Source organism: Biomphalaria glabrata, chromosome 14, assembly GCF_947242115.1.
Source record: "Biomphalaria glabrata chromosome 14, xgBioGlab47.1, whole genome shotgun sequence".
Classification (NCBI taxonomy): Eukaryota; Metazoa; Mollusca; class Gastropoda; family Planorbidae; genus Biomphalaria; species Biomphalaria glabrata.
In genome coordinates, this window is record NC_074724.1 from 11,311,204 (window position 1) to 11,329,654 (window position 18,451).

General features: G+C 38.9%; 1 protein-coding gene across 24 annotated transcripts in view; it reads left to right on the forward strand.

Moving 5' to 3' along the window:
• The window catches only part of LOC106058326 (rho guanine nucleotide exchange factor 11-like), a 116,220-nt gene that overhangs the window by 1,561 nt on the left and 96,208 nt on the right, over window positions 1–18,451 (forward strand). For 3 of the 24 annotated variants that reach the window (XM_056010005.1, XM_056010022.1, XM_056010024.1), the window contains exon 1: window positions 6,377–6,578. The exons of 17 other annotated variants lie outside the window; for them this stretch is intronic. Coding sequence is in view for 3 of the 7 variants with exons in the window: in XM_056010022.1 (XP_055865997.1) it covers window positions 6,538–6,578 (41 nt within the window). In the remaining 4 variants the exon portion in view is untranslated. Of the gene's footprint in view, window positions 1–6,376; window positions 6,579–10,433; window positions 10,587–18,140; window positions 18,354–18,451 lie in introns of those variants that run through there. 4 more of the 24 variants (XM_056010027.1, XM_056010009.1, XM_056010006.1 and 1 more) reach the window with 4 other exon arrangements.

Below are 18,451 nucleotides of genomic sequence, written 5' to 3' on the forward strand. Positions count from 1 at the left end.
ACCTGAAAAAAAAAATCCATAAGTTGCTTGGTGTCTCCTGTCCCCAAATTGTCAGCTTTTAGTATTGTAATGCTACTTCTTTCACATTTATAAAATACATAATCATATGTATCACTAACATTTTTACTAATGGTTTTGAGCCTTCACCAAAATCTCAGCTTGTATTGATAATTAATTTAGAAGATATAAAACAGCTTTACAACTATTGTCAAGATGGTATAATCAGGATTTTAACATAACTACATATAAACACAGCTAATTAATAGATAATGTAATTATTATAAAAATTACTAACATTTGTACTGTGCATTTTCTTTATCAGTGCTAAAGTGTAAATGATATATATAAATATATACATGTAAAACTAAAGAAAAAATGTAAAATACACATTTACTAGAAGCTCTTAAAAATTGTATAGACACCAGTTATCTCTCAGTATTTTGATTCATTTAAGACTCCAGTACCTGTATAAGATTTTTTCAAGCTTCTTCGGTATTTATTTTATCGATTTTATTTCTTTTCCCCATAAATCTATTAATTCAATTAATGGAACAAGTGCTTCTTTCTATGCATTTTTGTGCAAGTGAATTGATCTTGAGTTTATGTCCAGGAGGGTCCAGGTTTTTTACTCATAGTAATTTGAGAAAACTTTTGAATATACCCATAGGTAGTGGCATTTATAGAAAAGAAAAATAAGGTAATTTACAAAAAAATATTTTAAAAAATATAATATATACTTTCTTCAGGCTGACATAATAGTCAAGACCCAATTCTATGCTGATTGTAATAATATATTAATAAAAACTACTTTTATTTTAATTGCTTGTTAGGTTCACAGGAACTTATTTATAAAATGCAAAACTAATTCTTACAATAAATCAAGCTATTGAAAATGTGGCCACAATATGTATTATCAGTATGTGAATAGCAGTTGATTATGCTGCTTACTGTATATAGTATATATATATATATTTCATCAAGTTAAATTGTTAATTTTTTTTTTTCTTTTTATATATTTCTGTTTTGAATTTTTTTTTGTGAGCCCTTAACAATAGTCACAATAGCTTGTCAGTTTGCTAATTATTTATTTTCTTGTATCTAGCATATTGGCTTATATTAATACAAGATCTTTCCATACATTGAAAATCTGCTCTTACTTTTGATACCAAAAATAAGTTGATCTTTTACCAAATTATATTTTTGTCCTTCTGATTGTTTTGGGGAGTAGAAGTTGTAAGCCAAGTAAACTACTATTTAACGGAAGTCTTCTCTTTTAGTTTCTGTAAATTAAGTTTTGAACATGTTGCAGTGTACATACTTCCTTAACACTTCACTTTAGTATTATCAAACGGAAATTGTAAATGTTAGATACACAGCTTAAAAAAGTATGAGGTTAATTAGAAGAAAGAAATAGCAAGCTTTTAACTATCTTTACCTTTCAATTTGTATTATTCCTATAGAGATAAACTATTATTTTTTTAGCAGCTTTCTTATTTATATTTGTTGAAATTTCTTACTGAAATTTAAGAGCTGCTCACAAAACTGCTCATTATAGTTGTAAGCATTTCAGAAGTTTTAAAAGTTAGTACTGCAACGTACAGCTATAGTATAAGCAGTTCTCCATGAAATATCAAGCGGAGATAAATCTTCTTGACAAACTGGTACACTAGTTTTCGTTGTTGCGTCCCTTGGGATGCCCTTGAGCATTTCGACTGTGCATACATTATGACCTCCGGTGTGTCATGTGCTGCTATAACGGTTTTAAAACACTCGTGTGTTGACCTTGTAGTAAATGTCTGCTGTAGATTGTGTCGTGTATAAAGGCTATAGAGATGCACCGTTAACTGTATTTTGTTGATCTTCGTATAAAATATATAGCCAGTATTACATTTCAACCCCCCCCCCCCTTTTCCCCCAAACCGCTATGTAAATAAGACTCGGTAACAGGTTGAAGTGTTTGTAGACTAACTAGATGTGTAAAATATATTTAAAATATACAATGTCATGTTTCTGTTTACTGTATTATCGATTTTAGTCAATTGGAAGCTGTTATGCTATTCATGTCCTTGTAGTATGGCTTCAGATATAGGCGATAGTTCGAACTGCGGATCTACGGAGCACTAATAGGGAGGGGTAGTATGAAGCTGTGAACAAATGTTCTCATTTCTTCCATTTTACGTTTCCACCCCCTCCACCCGTGTCTCTTGGCTGTTGTGTGTTAGTAAATCTCGTCACAAAACTGTCCCTAAATGTGGTAGGTCTTCGTAAATTTACAAAAAAAAAATATATTATAAGCTGAGAAATTATATACTCTTAAAATGACACCACCACCCTTGTGGAGAGCAAAGAAAATGACTAGTAGCACAGTGGATTCAGAAATTTTGGCATGTGTTAGCAGGGGCCTATCAGGGGAAGTAACACGTTTCCGACCAAATTGACATTTTCGTGTTGCTTTCACTAACCCTACCACGCCCTACAACGGTACCTACACAGACTGTGCTGTGTTCAGTTCAGTACTTCTAACGAGACCGCAAACTAATGGTCACCTTTTTTGTTTCCCTTGCAGTGTTTGACACTCACTTTGAACAAGCTTCCTAACAACCAATAGTGATAGTCCTCATGCTAGTGGTTATCTCCCCTAATTCGATCACGTAATAATCAGTGTTTCCCAAACGTTTGACCTATGTGTACCCCTTTTATAATTTTTTGTAATGCTGAGTAACCCTCGCCCCCCCCCCCTTTTCAACCACACTTTAATTTATTAACTGAACATAATAAATGGGTATTTTAAAAAATCAGCATTGCCAGCATAGTTATTGAGGTGCAACGCGTACCCCCCCCCCCCCCCAAAAAAAAAAAAAAGTGTTCGCGTACCCCTGAGGGTACTTTGGTCGTAATTCATTGAATTCTCTTTCTTCCCTTAAAGTTATTGTGTCTTCAAAGTCAAATATTGAAGAGTTTCATTCAAATATCAATGTATGGACTGCATTTCGCTTCTTAGTTGATTGTTGTATTAAATGTCACTGACGTGTTCCTAAGCGAGTGCAAGTGTTGGTTAGTATGACTTTCGTAATATGACATGGGGGCATAGGATTTAGGGATGCATTTTGTCACATTTTAAATTTATCTATCTGTCTATCCATCCGTATATAATCTTAGTCTACCTACTTATCTTGAAGTGTGCACATCGACGCCAAAACTTCTTTCAGTTCAGAGAGGTTGACTTTGACCTACGTCATCTTGTCCATCCTGCTGATTGTCCTAGTCTATGTCTGTGTCTTCTTGTTTTGAAACAAGTGAGTTACATTCGTTTTGTGTGCACGTGCTTCCACTGCATTCATTTGTGCTTTTTACAAAGCTGACATCAATTTTCTCTGTCTGGTCCATAGCTTTGAACACGTTTTTTCCCGCACTTCCACAATTCTCGGATTAAGTAGGACAATTTGCATAATTATTCATTGTTCCAAAACAAAGCATGAATCAATCAGACAAATTAATGATTTATTTTGAAATTTTGATTAAATAGTGGTAATCGTTAATTTTGTTTGATATCGAAGAAGAGAAATGAATCTCAAAGAATTAATATAGCTGGCTGTAATTGTGGAGTTCTTCCCCCCTATATGAGCTTTATCTATGTTTTAACAATAATTTTTTAAATATATTTGTGCTTGTTAGAGGTATCTAGTCTTTCATTCCCGTGACACATTATTTTACGACCGAGTCATCTTAGACTCTACCTTGTCTTATAGACTCGTCATACAGTGCTGTGTTGTATTTCAGTATCGGTAAGCGTACTTTCGTTATTGTCGCGCGTTAGGTGGGAGTGTCCCATGTATTGATAGAGGCCTTTTTTTTTTTTTTTTCCAACGAGGCTCTCAACGCTAAACAACATAACCCACTCGCGATCTATGCAGCTAATACAGTGATATGGTCTAAACCGAGTACAGCCAACAACAGCATAAATTTGCTGTGGTTGTCCTTACCAAAGTGTATGAGGGCCATGTTACCCCAGGACGTGTGCTCGGACATAGAAGTTGGACGGAGAGATTACGAGAGATAGATAACGTTATGCATTCTTGGTAGCATTCTCCCCCCCCCCCCCTTTCTCGTTTCTTTGAGGCCAACGCAATGCACCACAACGAATGTTAAAACTATTTCACCTGGTTATCATGACCAATTGGTTTCTGAAATGTCCGTTCACTCTTAAGACGTCGTGGTGCTTTGTGTGACCGTTGAACCCGCTGCAAGCCAGTCGCCTGTCCTGTTTGAACTACTCGTATCACTAGTATCACTATCCTGAAAACCTGTATCATTAGTATCACTATACTGAAAAGCTGTATCACTACTATCACTATACTGAAAAGCTGTATCACTACTATCACTATTCTGAAATGTCCGTTCACTCTTAAGACGTCGTGGTGGTTTGTTTGACAAGAACCCGCTGCAAGCCAGTCGCCTGTCCTGTTTGAACTACTTGTATCACTAGTATCACTATCCTGAAAACCTGTATCATTAGTATCACTATACTGAAAAGTTGTATCACTACTATCACTATACTGAAAAGCTGTATCACTATCACTATTCTGAAATGTCCGTTCACTCTTAAGACGTCGTGGTGCTTTGTTTGACAAGAACCCGCTGCAAGCCAGTCGCCTGTCCTGTTTGAACTACTCGTATCACTAGTATCACTATCCTGAAAACCTGTATCATTAGTATCACTATACTGAAAAGTTGTATCACTACTATTACTATACTGAAAAGCTGTATCACTACTATCACTATTCTGAAATGTCCGTTCACTCTTAAGACGTCGTGGTGCTTTGTTTGACAAGAACCCGCTGCAAGCCAGTCGCCTGTCCTGTTTGAACTACTTGTATCACTAGTATCACTATCCTGAAAACCTGTATCATTAGTATCACTATACTGAAAAGCTGTATCACTACTATCACTATACTGAAAAGCTGTATCACTACTATCACTATTCTGAAATGTCCGTTCACTCTTAAGACGTCGTGGTGCTTTGTTTGACAAGAACCCGCTGCAAGCCAGTCGCCTGTCCTGTTTGAACTACTTGTATCACTAGTATCACTATCCTGAAAACCTGTATCATTAGTATCACTATACTGAAAAGCTGTATCACTACTATCACTATACTGAAAAGCTGTATCACTACTATCACTATTCTGAAATGTCCGTTCACTCTTAAGACGTCGTGGTGCTTTGTTTGACAAGAACCCGCTGCAAGCCAGTCGCCTGTCCTGTTTGAACTACTTGTATCACTAGTATCACTATCCTGAAAACCTGTATCATTAGTATCACTATACTGAAAAGTTGTATCACTACTATCACTATACTGAAAAGCTGTATCACTACTATCACTATTCTGAAATGTCCGTTCACTCTTAAGACGTCGTGGTGCTTTGTTTGACAAGAACCCGCTGCAAGCCAGTCGCCTGTCCTGTTTGAACTACTTGTATCACTAGTATCACTATCCTGAAAACCTGTATCATTAGTATCACTATACTGAAAAGTTGTATCACTACTATCACTATACTGAAAAGCTGTATCACTACTATCACTATTCTGAAATGTCCGTTCACTCTTAAGACGTCGTGGTGCTTTGTTTGACAAGAACCCGCTGCAAGCCAGTCGCCTGTCCTGTTTGAACTACTTGTATCACTAGTATCACTATCCTGAAAACCTGTATCATTAGTATCACTATACTGAAAAGCTGTATCACTACTATCACTATACTAAAAAGCTGTATCACTACTATCACTATACTAAAAAGCTGTATCACTACTATCACTATACTAAAAAGCTGTATCACTACTATCACTATACTAAAAAGCTGTATCACTACTATCACTATACTGAAAAGCTGTATCACTACTATCACTATACTGAAAAGCAGCTTCTTGATGAAGTCGAGTCATTCCAAGTAATTCTGATCAATAGGATAAACAAATTACAGTGTTACCATGGTATATTAGTTTAAACAAAAAAAAAAGGGGGGGGGGAGGCGATTATTATTTAATTTCATGGCGTATATCTCATCACTCCAGATTTATTGGCGTGTCTTAAATATCTCTTCAAAATGTGTCCATGAGGTCAAGAAGAGTTGGTTTGAACTATTATGCGAGGACCGCCTGCCATATCTGTGTTGTGCTACTGTTTACATTGAGTGTGTGTGTGCGTGCGGCGGTGTGTGTCCCCGCATGCATATGTGTGTGTGCTGTGTTACAATATCGGGTCTTGTTTTCGGATACGTCACGTGATGTCAGTATATCAACAGAAACGGCTTTATCATCTGCGCCCCCCCCTTTTTTTTTCTCCCCAGCTTTATTATTTATTTCCGTTCTGTTATCTTGTGTGTGTGTTTTTTTCTTCTCCTCTTTACCGCAGTCTTTCTATTTCTCTATGGACTAATTCTGGGTGTCGCTGTGCACACTCAAGGCCAGTTCTAGAACATCTTTCACCTGGGGGTCTTGCCAAGCTGTTGAGTTGTTCACCTTTTGGATATTTACCATACACGTTATGATCCAGTCTGTCAACTCGGTTTATCAGTTGCCTCTGTCGTAAGTAGATACTTTGTCAGTGTGACGGCCTTGTGTTGGTTTGTGCGAGCTTAATTAACCCTTTGGCTCTTGTCGGCCGCATTCATCATTAGTACGGAGGCTAATCCTTCTTACGGTGCGGTAGCGGCAGCTACATAGTTCGCTAAAAGCAAGCAGAGTCCCTATCCGCATTTTATTCCCGCCTAATCGATTTTTTACATACCACTGTTGTGACTTACACAGGCGGAGGCGATAATAGTAGCCATATATTTGTTGCCGCTGCTAGAGCTGCTACCATAAACGACAATTCTTTGCATGTATGGCGTAAGCTGGCGAGGTTACTATTTATTCTATTATTCCTCTTTGAATGCCCCAGATACTTCGCATTTGACAGAAACTTTTATCGACAGCCGTATTATAGCCACAACTAGAGTTAACACCTTGTCAGCATGGCCGGATCTAGACTGGATAAGGCCCGAAGCTATGGAGATATGGGACAGAGGCGGACTTAGCAGTGCGTCATCGAATCAGGGCCAAGAATATTGTACGATGGGCTGACGGTGACAATCGCGCCACCCACCCCTAAGGCTCGAGGCCAGGGGCGGTTGACCCACTCGCCACCCCTTAAGGCCGCCTGTCTAAGGGGCCTCTTGTAAGGGGATTTTTCCTTTGCTCTTTCTTCAAAATGATTGAACAATTTTCCGCAACCATTAAGTCACGTGAATATGCATGACAATGGAATAAACAATTTTGTCTTTTAGCTGTGCATTTGAGTTTTAAATACTTCGCCCGGACATGTGAGATTTAAATTCTCTCTCTCAGAAATGGCCTAGTTTCTGACAAAATTCAAAGCGTGTGGGACATTTTTTTCTGAAAAACGTAGCGGAAATCTAGAATAGACTGAAGCCTATTTCATTTAAAGGCGAGACATCAAGGTGGCACAGTGAATGAGCTGTACGGTGAATACTCCACATACAACTCGACCCCCCACCCCCCCCTTTTTTTTTACGCTTCCACTTCTCGCTTTGCCTGTAATGACATAACGGGTTTGAGCTCATCTATTTCTCAGCCAGCCCCTACCCCCGCCCCCACAGCCTGTGACTGTGGACCTTATCAGCGCTTGTTTACGCCCCGTCCGCCGTGTCTGTGGGCCCGTTCTAAATGGAGCTGTTGTTGGGTAAGATAAGACCTTGGTAGTCGAATTGGAGCAAACTGTGCAAGGGAAGGGAAAAACAACTTTCTGAGTCGCAGGGGGGATTTTGATGCGAATAAAGACTTTTTTTTTTTTTTAATGTGACGCCCTAATCGTTTCTGTCCAGTATTCCTGGCTATTCTATGATTTCATTGAACGCCCTGTGAACAGACTTCGTTAAAACGGCCATTTGGAGATCAAAATATAAGTATAAGCAAAATGACCCGCTCTACCCCCCAGGAGAGACTGGTTGGTGGCCTATGCCCCAAAAGGGAGCACAGGCAGAGATGAGATGACTCCCCAGGTATTAAGCCTGGTCGTGTGGTAGGCGCTCTGGACTGTGGTATCGATAGTTCTAGGTTCGAACCCTGTCCCTCGCCGTTCCCCGCGTTCCTATGGGAGGTTTGGGCTAGAATGTAATAATCTTCAACTCTGAAGGAACAGACGAAACGTGTCAAACACACAACATACTGGAGAGGAATCCCTCGTGGAGCGATGTGACATGGCTGTTAGGGCTGTCTTCCATCTCCGCCAGTGAAACGGACTAATTTCTTAAACACCCCAAACGGGGGTTCTGTTTTGCTTATCTAGTGGTCTAATCGCTTCCTCTAACAGCCGTTTCCAATCGGGCGCCACGTAAAGGCTGAGAAGCATTGCCTTGATTTTTACCGCATAAAACAAAGACTGTTGTGGAGCCCATATGAAACCATTTGCATGTGTTTATTTATTAGCTTTAGAAGACAAAGTATGCTTTAAAAAAAAAGACAGATACAAAAATGACGCCGTGTGCTGGCGCAAAATTAAACAAGCAAAAACACACAAAAAAACTTTTAAAAAAAAACTAAAGCTTTTAAGTGTATCAATTTGTTTGGATCAGTCATGTAATTAAATTAGCAATAAGCCTCAGGCGACAATCTATAAAAGGGACGAATTCAGCTTATACCACCACTTTCAGTCAAGTACTATTTCTTTCCCTTGTTTGAGATACCAAACAAAATTATTTATTAACTACTTGTTTTAGTGATTCTTGTGTTGTCAGGTAAAAGAAATAATTGTGCATAATTTCCGCTTGCTCCGAGATTGGGTGTCGGAGAAAAAAACATGTACAAACTTTTGGCCACACAGACAAAGTGAGTTAATATAAGCTTTGTAAAAAGACGACCGATATATGGGAAATCGCAAAGCTTCTCTAAGAGCAAATGTTCTGGTCCACAATAGCTAATAACGAGTTTTAACTGTTGACAAGTTAGTTTTAGAAGATACATTTTGTTTACAGGACGGGCGGCCTATCGAGTTCTTAATTTTTTCAATGGATTTTGCTTACTCGTAGTATTAAATACAACTAACTGCCTCTGCTCTAGTCCTCTTATCTGAGCCACTTTTGAGAGTTTCGTAACAGACTTACAATTTAGTACACAACGAACATGGGGCAGGAGGAAGAGAACAAATGTGGTGACGTGGGATTATCAAGTTTGTATTGCAGAAAGTTATGTTTCTCCACTATCATGTACACCGTTTTAGACCATGTATTCAAAGAAAAGAACCAAAATTGGTTAGTCGTTGGACTTGTTACCAAACTTTCCAATGTAAGGACGTTCAGTATGCAACAATTGTAATTGAAAGTAGCTAGGAATTTACCATCATTTGGGGGCCCGGGGGGCTTGACCTTTTTAGGGACCCCTGCAAGTCGACACCATGACATGAGATAATGGCTTAATATTTAATGTAAAAAACAACATTCCGAACACTCATTTATGGGACCACCTCAAGTGGAGACCCCATCTAATGATTTTAAAATCCCCCCCCGTTCCCCCACCATAGCTACGCCACTGGTAATTGACATAAATTAGTACCAGTAATTTCTTGTACGGATCTTGAAATAGTTTGCTGTAAGCAATGGCGAGGCTGAGGGAGAACTTGTTCTTCCATTATTTCCCCTATAAATTGACAGTTTTCTTTGCGTTTATTCGCAGAGTGTGTTTCCGTTTTAATCTGCAGTATTAATCTAGGCTTCATACGTGACATTTATTGAGGGTTCTTATCGAGGCTATATTGTTCTGAGTACTCCATAACGTTGAGTCCAGACCCTTACCCCATTCCTTCAATGGTGTTTTTTTTTTTTAATTTTAGTAGTAAAGCAATTTTTTACTTACACGTATTATAGATCTAATCATTAACTGTCTACTTTACCAAGCATGCGATAAAAAATTTAGATTTTTGAAGGTGACAATCACCATACAAAACCCGCAGTGGCATTAACTAAGGGCTAAAATAAGCTTAGCTTTGGAACTCATCATTCTGCATAGACCCTTTCCACCTAGTGTTTTTGGGGCGAAGGGGATCAACTGTTGGGAAGAACCAAACTGGGTGGAAAGGTGTAGGTTTTGTATGTGGGTTGGGGGGGGTGGAGAGTCTGAATAATGAATGACACAGGACATAATATATGTGAAACAGTTGAACTTTACCTTGACGCATGTTTTTTCAAGTAGCCAAGCTTGTCAGCGGGGCTCGATGACTGTGTAGTTGCAACTCGTGGCAGTGTGTCGGATGACTTGAGGTTACACGTGTTTCACACGCACGCACAGTCTTAACGCTCACACTTGGGGGATATCCGGATTTCTTCTGCATTCTTAGTTGTTTTCAAAGTAACTATTTGTTGAAACAGCTTATCTTTGGTCTTCCGGCCAGCTGTGTGCTCATATAGAAAGAAATTACAAGTGGGATTAAGTGTGTTCGCGAGTGTGTTGATTCTGTATACATTTCTTGTAGGATGATGTACTACTTTGTTTGGCGAGATGTGTAGCTATGTATCTGTTGCCTGGCACGTGAGCAGCGCCGTGCGTACACACGGAGTTATTACGTCTATTACATGACTGAGTGATCTTTGGTAGACAGTACATTGTCATTGATTGATCACTGGTAGACTTGTTACACCATTGATTGATCATTGGTAGACTTGATACACCATTGATTGATCACTGGTAGACTTGATACACCATTGATTGATCATTGGTAGACTTGATACACCATTGATTGATCACTGGTAGACTTGATACACCATTGATTGATCACTGGTAGACTTGTTACACCATTGATTGATCACTGGTAGACTTGATAAACCATTGATTGATCACTGGTAGACTTGATACACCATTGATTGATCACTGGTAGACTTGTTACACCATTGATTGATCACTGGTAGACTTGATACACCATTGATTGATCACTGGTAGACTTGTTACACCATTGATTGATCACTGGTAGACTTGTTACACCATTGATTGATCACTGGTAGACTTGATACACCATTGATTGATCACTGGTAGACTTGATACATCATTTATTGATCACTGGTAGACTTGTTACATCATTGATTGATAACTGGTAGACTTGTCACATCATTGATTGATCACTGGTAGACTTGTCACATCATTGATTGATCACTGGTAGACTTGTCACATCATTGATTGATCACTGGTAAACAGTACATTGTCATTGATTCATCACTGGTAGACTTGTCACATCATTGATTGATCACTGGTAGACTTGTCACATCATTGATTGATCACTGGTAGACTTGATACATCATTGATTGATCACTGGTAGACTTCGTACACCATTGATTGATCACTGGTTGACTTGTTACATCATTGATTGATCACTGGTAGACTTGTTACATCACTGATTGATCATTTGTTGACTTGTCATATCATTGATTGATCACTGGTAGACTTGATACATCATTGATTGATCAATAGTAGACTTATTACATCATTGGTTGACTTTTCACATCATTGATTGATCACTGGTACACTTGATACATCATTTATTGATCATTGTTTGACTTGTCACATCATTGTTTGATCACTGGTAGACTTGTCACATCATTGATTGATCACTGGTAGACTTGATACATCATTGATTGATCACTGGTAGACTTCGTACACCATTGATTGATCACTGGTTGACTTGTTACATCATTGATTGATCACTGGTAGACTTGTTACATCACTGATTGATCATTTGTTGACTTGTCATATCATTGATTGATCACTGGTAGACTTGATACATCATTGATTGATCATTGGTAGACTTGATACACCTTTGATTGATCACTGGTAGACTTGATACACCATTGATTGATCACTGGTAGACTTGTTACACCATTGATTGATCACTGGTAGACTTGGTACACCATTGATTGATCACTGGTAGACTTGATACACCATTGATTGATCATGGGAGACTTGATACATCATTTATTGATCACTGGTAGACTTGATACACCATGGATTGATCACTGGTAGACTTGTTACATCACTGATTGATCATTTGTTGACTTGTCATATCATTGATTGATCACTGATTGATCATTTGTTGACTTGTCATATCATTGATTGATCACTGGTAGACTTGATACATCATTGATTGATCATTGGTAGACTTGATACACCATTGATTGATCACTGGTAGACTTGATACACCATTGATTGATCACTGGTAGACTTGTTACACCATTGATTGATCACTGGTAGACTTGATACACCATTGATTGATCACTGGTAGACTTGATACACCATTGATTGATCATGGGAGACTTGATACATCATTTATTGATCACTGGTAGACTTGATACACCATTGATTGATCACTGGTAGACTTGTTACATCACTGATTGATCATTTGTTGACTTGTCATATCATTGATTGATCACTGGTAGACTTGATACATCATTGATTGATCAATAGTAGACTCATTACATCATTGGTTGACTTTTCACATCATTGATTGATCACTGGTACACTTGATACATCATTTATTGATCATTGTTTGACTTGTCACATCATTGTTTGATCACTGGTAGACTTGTTACACCATTGATTGATGACTGGTAGACTTGTAACATCATTGATTGATCATTGGTAGACTTGTTACATCATTTTTTGATCACTAATATTCTTGTTACATCATTGATTGATCACTTATTACATATTGCCATTGAGTTATCAATGGCGTTTTATTCTTGGTGTGGGGTTGATTTAAATGTGTTTTCACTTTCACAATGACAGTGGACAGATGTTAATTCATGTTTGGCCTCGTGAAAGGATCATCTTGTGAAACTGTAAAAGAAAAGAAGTGTTTGGCTATAGATCAGTGGTGGTCATCCAGGGTATAAGACCACCAATTGGGTACATTTTGGGTGGGGGGGGGGGTTGGGGAGTTCAGAGTTCACAAGGGCCCAACAATATATTGTTTTTTTTACGTTTTTTTCTTTCTGATACGATCCATTAATCCACCTAATAGAGATAGCGGAATGCTCAGCAGACTGTCGTCACAATGGGGTCGAGTTCGGACCCTGTACGCCGCCATCCCCGACATCTAGCAGACAGTCTTAGCTAACACTGTTTAAGCTGTAATCTTTTTATTTATGGGACTCAGACTGTGTTTGACCAAATTATAGCATATCAGACATGTCAGGAAATGATCATCTAAAACAGAGTTTTCCAAACATTTTCCTTTACGGAACACTACGTACATTGTGAGTATTTAGCGGAACACCTTGCTTATTTTTTGAATAGATTAATTCAAATAGTGGAACACCAACACAGTTTGGGAACCACTGATCTAAAAAATACTTGTTCAAGGACAGGTTATAAGACACTTTCACTGGAATACATGTCTATCATGTTGTGACATTGTGTTTAGGTTGTCCATGCTGTTTTCTGTCTGTAATGAAATGATTTAAAACATGGAATGTTTTCTGGTAAGATGTCTCTGTTTGAATGAACAATGAAAACACAAAACACAACTCTTTCAGGTGCAACTATGAATGGTGACAGCTTGAGCCTAACAGTTTAGTGAAAGGACAAATTGAATTGGGGCGTGTTTTATTTGTGTGTCTTTGGTAGTGTGTGCGTGAAATGTTCTTTAGAATAGCAATAACAGAAGGCACATTTAGACTCAACGAATTTATAGTATGAACATGCTTCATTACTTCATTGTTTTGATGGTCTGTTGTTAGACTTTCCAACCATCTCAAACCCATGGTAGCCTATCACACTCCTTAAAGTATGTGTCGTGTGTGCTCATTGACTGGTATTTGCTCTTAAGTTTCTAAATGGTGTTTAAAAAAAAATACATTATTTCTATCGGCACGTTCTCTCAGACCTATTGATCCCTCCACCATGAATTGAAATGTTAAATGGTAATTCAAAAAAAAGTAGAGCCCCTTTCAAACTCTGCCATCTACTGGGCAATTGGTGTAAAGCTCATCTGTTTCTATGGTCGACGGTTAACGAGAGTGTAATGTGGCCAGCACAACGACCAACCGCCTTTACGTTCCATAACTAATGTCAGGTACCCATTGCAGTTGGGTAGACTTAGGGGCTTCCTAAAAATCTCGAAATTCAAAATCCTATTCTTCACCGAGATTTGAACCTTAGCTCGATTCGGAATCATGCCGCTTTATCACTCAGACACCACGCCTCCGTTATTGTAAATATCTAATAGTACAGGAAAAAAACAAAATGACCCGAGGACCTTTCAAAAGTTTTTTTTAAAGCTTTTCAGTGTAGAAAGATTAAGACTGAGTACTTAAGCGTTAAGTGTGCGTATTGTCTGTGTTAGTGTGTTTTTTGTTGTTGTTGTGTGTGGGAATGGCTGCACCAAGCCCCCGTCTTGAGAGGTACACCAGCAATTGAGAATAATGATGGCGCTGTACACTTTAAAGACAATGCGTCTTTTTGTTCTGCGAGAGGATGAGGAAGCCGATGGCCTTGGCACCAATATATATTTGAGTGAATATGATAAAAACAGAGTTGTGTCGCTTGTTTTTGGGTGGGGACCTTCTTCCTTCCCCCCCCCTCCCCCCCCCCCCCAAAAAAAAAATATGATGTGCGATGGGGGGTGACACTGTTAGTGTCACGATGACTGCCTTGTCATCTCCGAGAATGCTGCAGGCCTGCATTTCAAACTGAGGCTAAATTAAACCGTGTCTTCCCGGGTGTGTAACTGAACTAAAGAGGACCAGACAAACACCACCCTTATGTTCTATTTATAGCCGACGTTTTCCCTTCAACAAAGCTCGTTGTGGGTGTGTGCATTGTATGGAGAAAACTTCCTAGCTGTCTCTTTCTGCAGCGGCTGCCGCTAATGGTCGTCTTGTTGTCCTCAATAACACCTTTGGAATGATTTCTTCTTAATAGTTTCACTTTGATCTGCTCTTTAAGTTAGTTAGTAAAAAAAAACCCCTTCTTTTTCCTGACGAATATTTCATTTCCTTTAAGTGAGATCAAATCCTTATCATGTAATTATTTTACTGCCCCAATTCATACCTCTTTCGTTCTTTTTAAAAATACTTTTACTAGAGTTAAAGTTCCCCTTTCAGACCTTGCAATTTATAGGGCAGATGATGTTAAGGTCATCCATTTCTTTGGCCAATGGTTAACGAGCAGGGTGCCATGTGGCCAGCACAACGACCAACCGCATGTACTTTTTCTCAACTAGTGTAAAATTTGGGTGAACTCAGGGGCGCCCTAAAAATCACCAAATTAAAAAAAAAATTCCCAGATTGAATCGAGATTCGAACCCAGTACCCCAGGTACAGAAGCTAAGCGCTTAACCACTCAGCCACCGCGACCGATAGAGAATGCTCTTTTAATTGAACATCTCGACAGACCTCCAAGCCTAGTGATTGTTCTTGTGATGAGTGAGAACGAGTTTTTTGCTTGTTTCGTCTTCGGCGAAGGCTGTCAAATACAAATACACTCTCGTAGAAACGGGTCCACTTGCCAGTAATCACATAATTTCCATATTGGTTCACCGTGATGAACAAACGTCTTAAGTGTATTTGTTGTGCTTAGGGCGTACATAACAAATCCCTCTGCGAAACAACGAACACAACACACGCAATGGGACGATGTGTTTTTTTTTTGGTGTGTGTGTAGGCAATGGGACCTATGACCTCTTCTTTATCTATGTACTTGCTGTACAGCTAAGGATGTTGAGAGAAGGTGTCCCCGCCTGATTGTGTGTTTACTTAACACGGAAGTTATCTTGTTTCCCAACTTTGGTCGTCACAAATACAAGAAGGGAGACCAGCTATCATAATTGTATTTTATTCATTATGCAATTTCACTGAGATCCTAGAGTGACTTGGTTGGTTGCATTGGGCGGCATGCTATCTCCATAGAAATCCGTCCTCTGGGGGCAGGCTCTGGCAAGGTTTGCAACCTTTTCCCAACATGTCCACTGCCCTGAGATTCTCCGGAAATGCGTGTACGCATTTTCCTCCTTTCGGCCTCCATGGAGCGCGCAATCTCCAACAGAAGGAATTGGGATTCTAGAATTTTGATTTCCAGAGAAAAAAAAAGGGGGGGGGGGATTAGGAGACGATTTTTACGGCTTCCAATTTTGGGCATTTTCCCTTCTTTTTAAAATTCCCATTTTTTTCTTATCTGTAATAACCAAAGAGGTGAATGAAGATGTATTAGTTTAGTATCCCTTATTTCAACTCCACTATGGTACAATCTTTTAAGAATTACCTAAAATCAAGAATCAAGGTCATGATTGTTACAGGAAAGTCTCCTGGCATTAAAAAAAAAGGTGAACTATATGTGTCAGTTATAGTATAATGCAGGACAGTTATTGCCCCTTGTTCTTGTTAAAATCCGAAGTCTTGTATGTTTTCGGGGTGTCTTGTACACGTTTTTTTCTTTCTTAGTTGCTCGGTGGGTTTGTGTGTGTGTGTGCGTTCTAGCATTCATTCTGACATTTAATTGACAATGTCATGCGGGCAAACCAGCAGTAGATCTTTTATTGTCTTAAACAGAATAAAAACTACACAGTGTGGGCAGAATCGGGTCTATTTGCGCAGTTAATTTAAAACAGGGTTACGTTGTTTGATGGTCTAAAATATATTTAGTATCAAGCGGGACTATTGCCAGACATGCCATGAAAAAAAAAATCTGCCCTCAGCCATCACGATGAGTTGAAGATGGTAGCCAATAGACTTGACTAAGTTCGTAGAAGAGAGTGTAATACTCGAGTATACCATCTGGCTTTAGAAAAAAAAAATAAAAGGACAATGCCTTTCAGTATTTCCTTTCTTTTAAACCTAGATGTTATGACTAGACAAGCGTCGTTTTACATTACATATTCTATATAAGCTGTGATCTAGGCTTCTTACTCTCAATTGATCTTATGACGAGCTGAAGTTGACTTCTATGAAACGCCAACTGAATAGGACCAGGCATTGACTTCATCGTAATACTTCTCACTTAGGTAGGATGGGTCAAAGTGTCGCAAGTATCTGCTTGAATTCTGGGCTCCACAGCTTTGGTCTGTTTGACTTTTTTTTTACTTGCGACCGACCTTCTAGCTAAGGTACATAGCAAACGTGTTCCATTTAATCTAGCTCAGAGTTTATGATATTGGAGGGCATTGAGATAGAAAGAAAAAGGGGAGATGACTAGGACGTTACTTCTGCTGAAATCGTCTCATGATTAAAAACATGGACGTCACTTAGTGCGCTATACGTGTATTTAGTAGAATGTCCGCTTTTTGTCTGTCTGTCTGTAGCCTCGTCTCGTAGACAGCTACATAGCGCGGAGAGAGCACTACTCATCTCACGGGCACGCACTGCTTTAGCGTGCTGTGTTTTTCTTGCATAGCTGCCCAGCCCGTACCTGTTACTTAATGACAATTGCATGTTTTTCTGCCGATGGGTTTTGCTTGAATGAACTTTGCACTTTTCTCCTCACAATTGTGTTGTGTGTTTTTTTTTAAATCTCTAGTAACTAGTTGGTTAATGTTAATTGTTATTCACATGCCCGCCCCTCCACCAAATATCTGTTTCAACATCCCTTGTGCTTTTAAAACGTAGATCCTATGGAGGTTGACACTATATGTCTCTGTCCTGATGGGTTGAACAAATAGGTGGTGGGTACAGGTGGGGGACTAACAACAGGTGGGGGACTCAACTTCATTGGCTGGCTGAGACAAGTGTGCATCCCCCTCTTTTATCCCCACCCCAACCAGGTTTTAGTTAACCTTTGTCTAATGTGGTTTGTTTTTCTTTGGTGAAGATTAGAACACGTGTGTATCTGTATGTATGTACATTGTATTATTATGCTAATGTGTGCACCGTGCACGGTAGTTGGACACGCTCTACTAACGCTGAAATTCTTTCAATGTTTACACCAGAACAACTTGCATATTTTTTTTAAATCTATGAATAGCACAACTGTTTCCCCCCCCCCCCCCCCCCAATCCCGCCACCACAATTGATCAATAGGGGTAATTTGAAAGGTCGATATTTCTAAAGTGCAGTCTTGGCTAAAAAAAAAAAGATTCTAGGCTTGCTTTAGGTTGGACAGTCTTTTAGGGATCCTAGGTGCATCCTATAGTTCAAGCATTTAGAATAGACAGTAGATAACGGAGAGGTTTTACTGAGTTTCTGCTAGAGCTTTTTTGGAATTCACATTTCGTTCAAGGAAACACAATTCTTTCTCGTAACTAGAAAGAGAATTGAGAAAAAAAAACGAAGTCGGGCAGAAGAGAATGATCTGAAGAAGAAAACTTTAAGTTAATGAAAGCTCATCAAAGTTAGTCATCTTTTTTGTCTTTTTACATTTTTATTTGAATTGAAATCTGTTTTCGCTATTTACAATGGTGATCAGAACAAAGAATGTTTGTTTCCCTT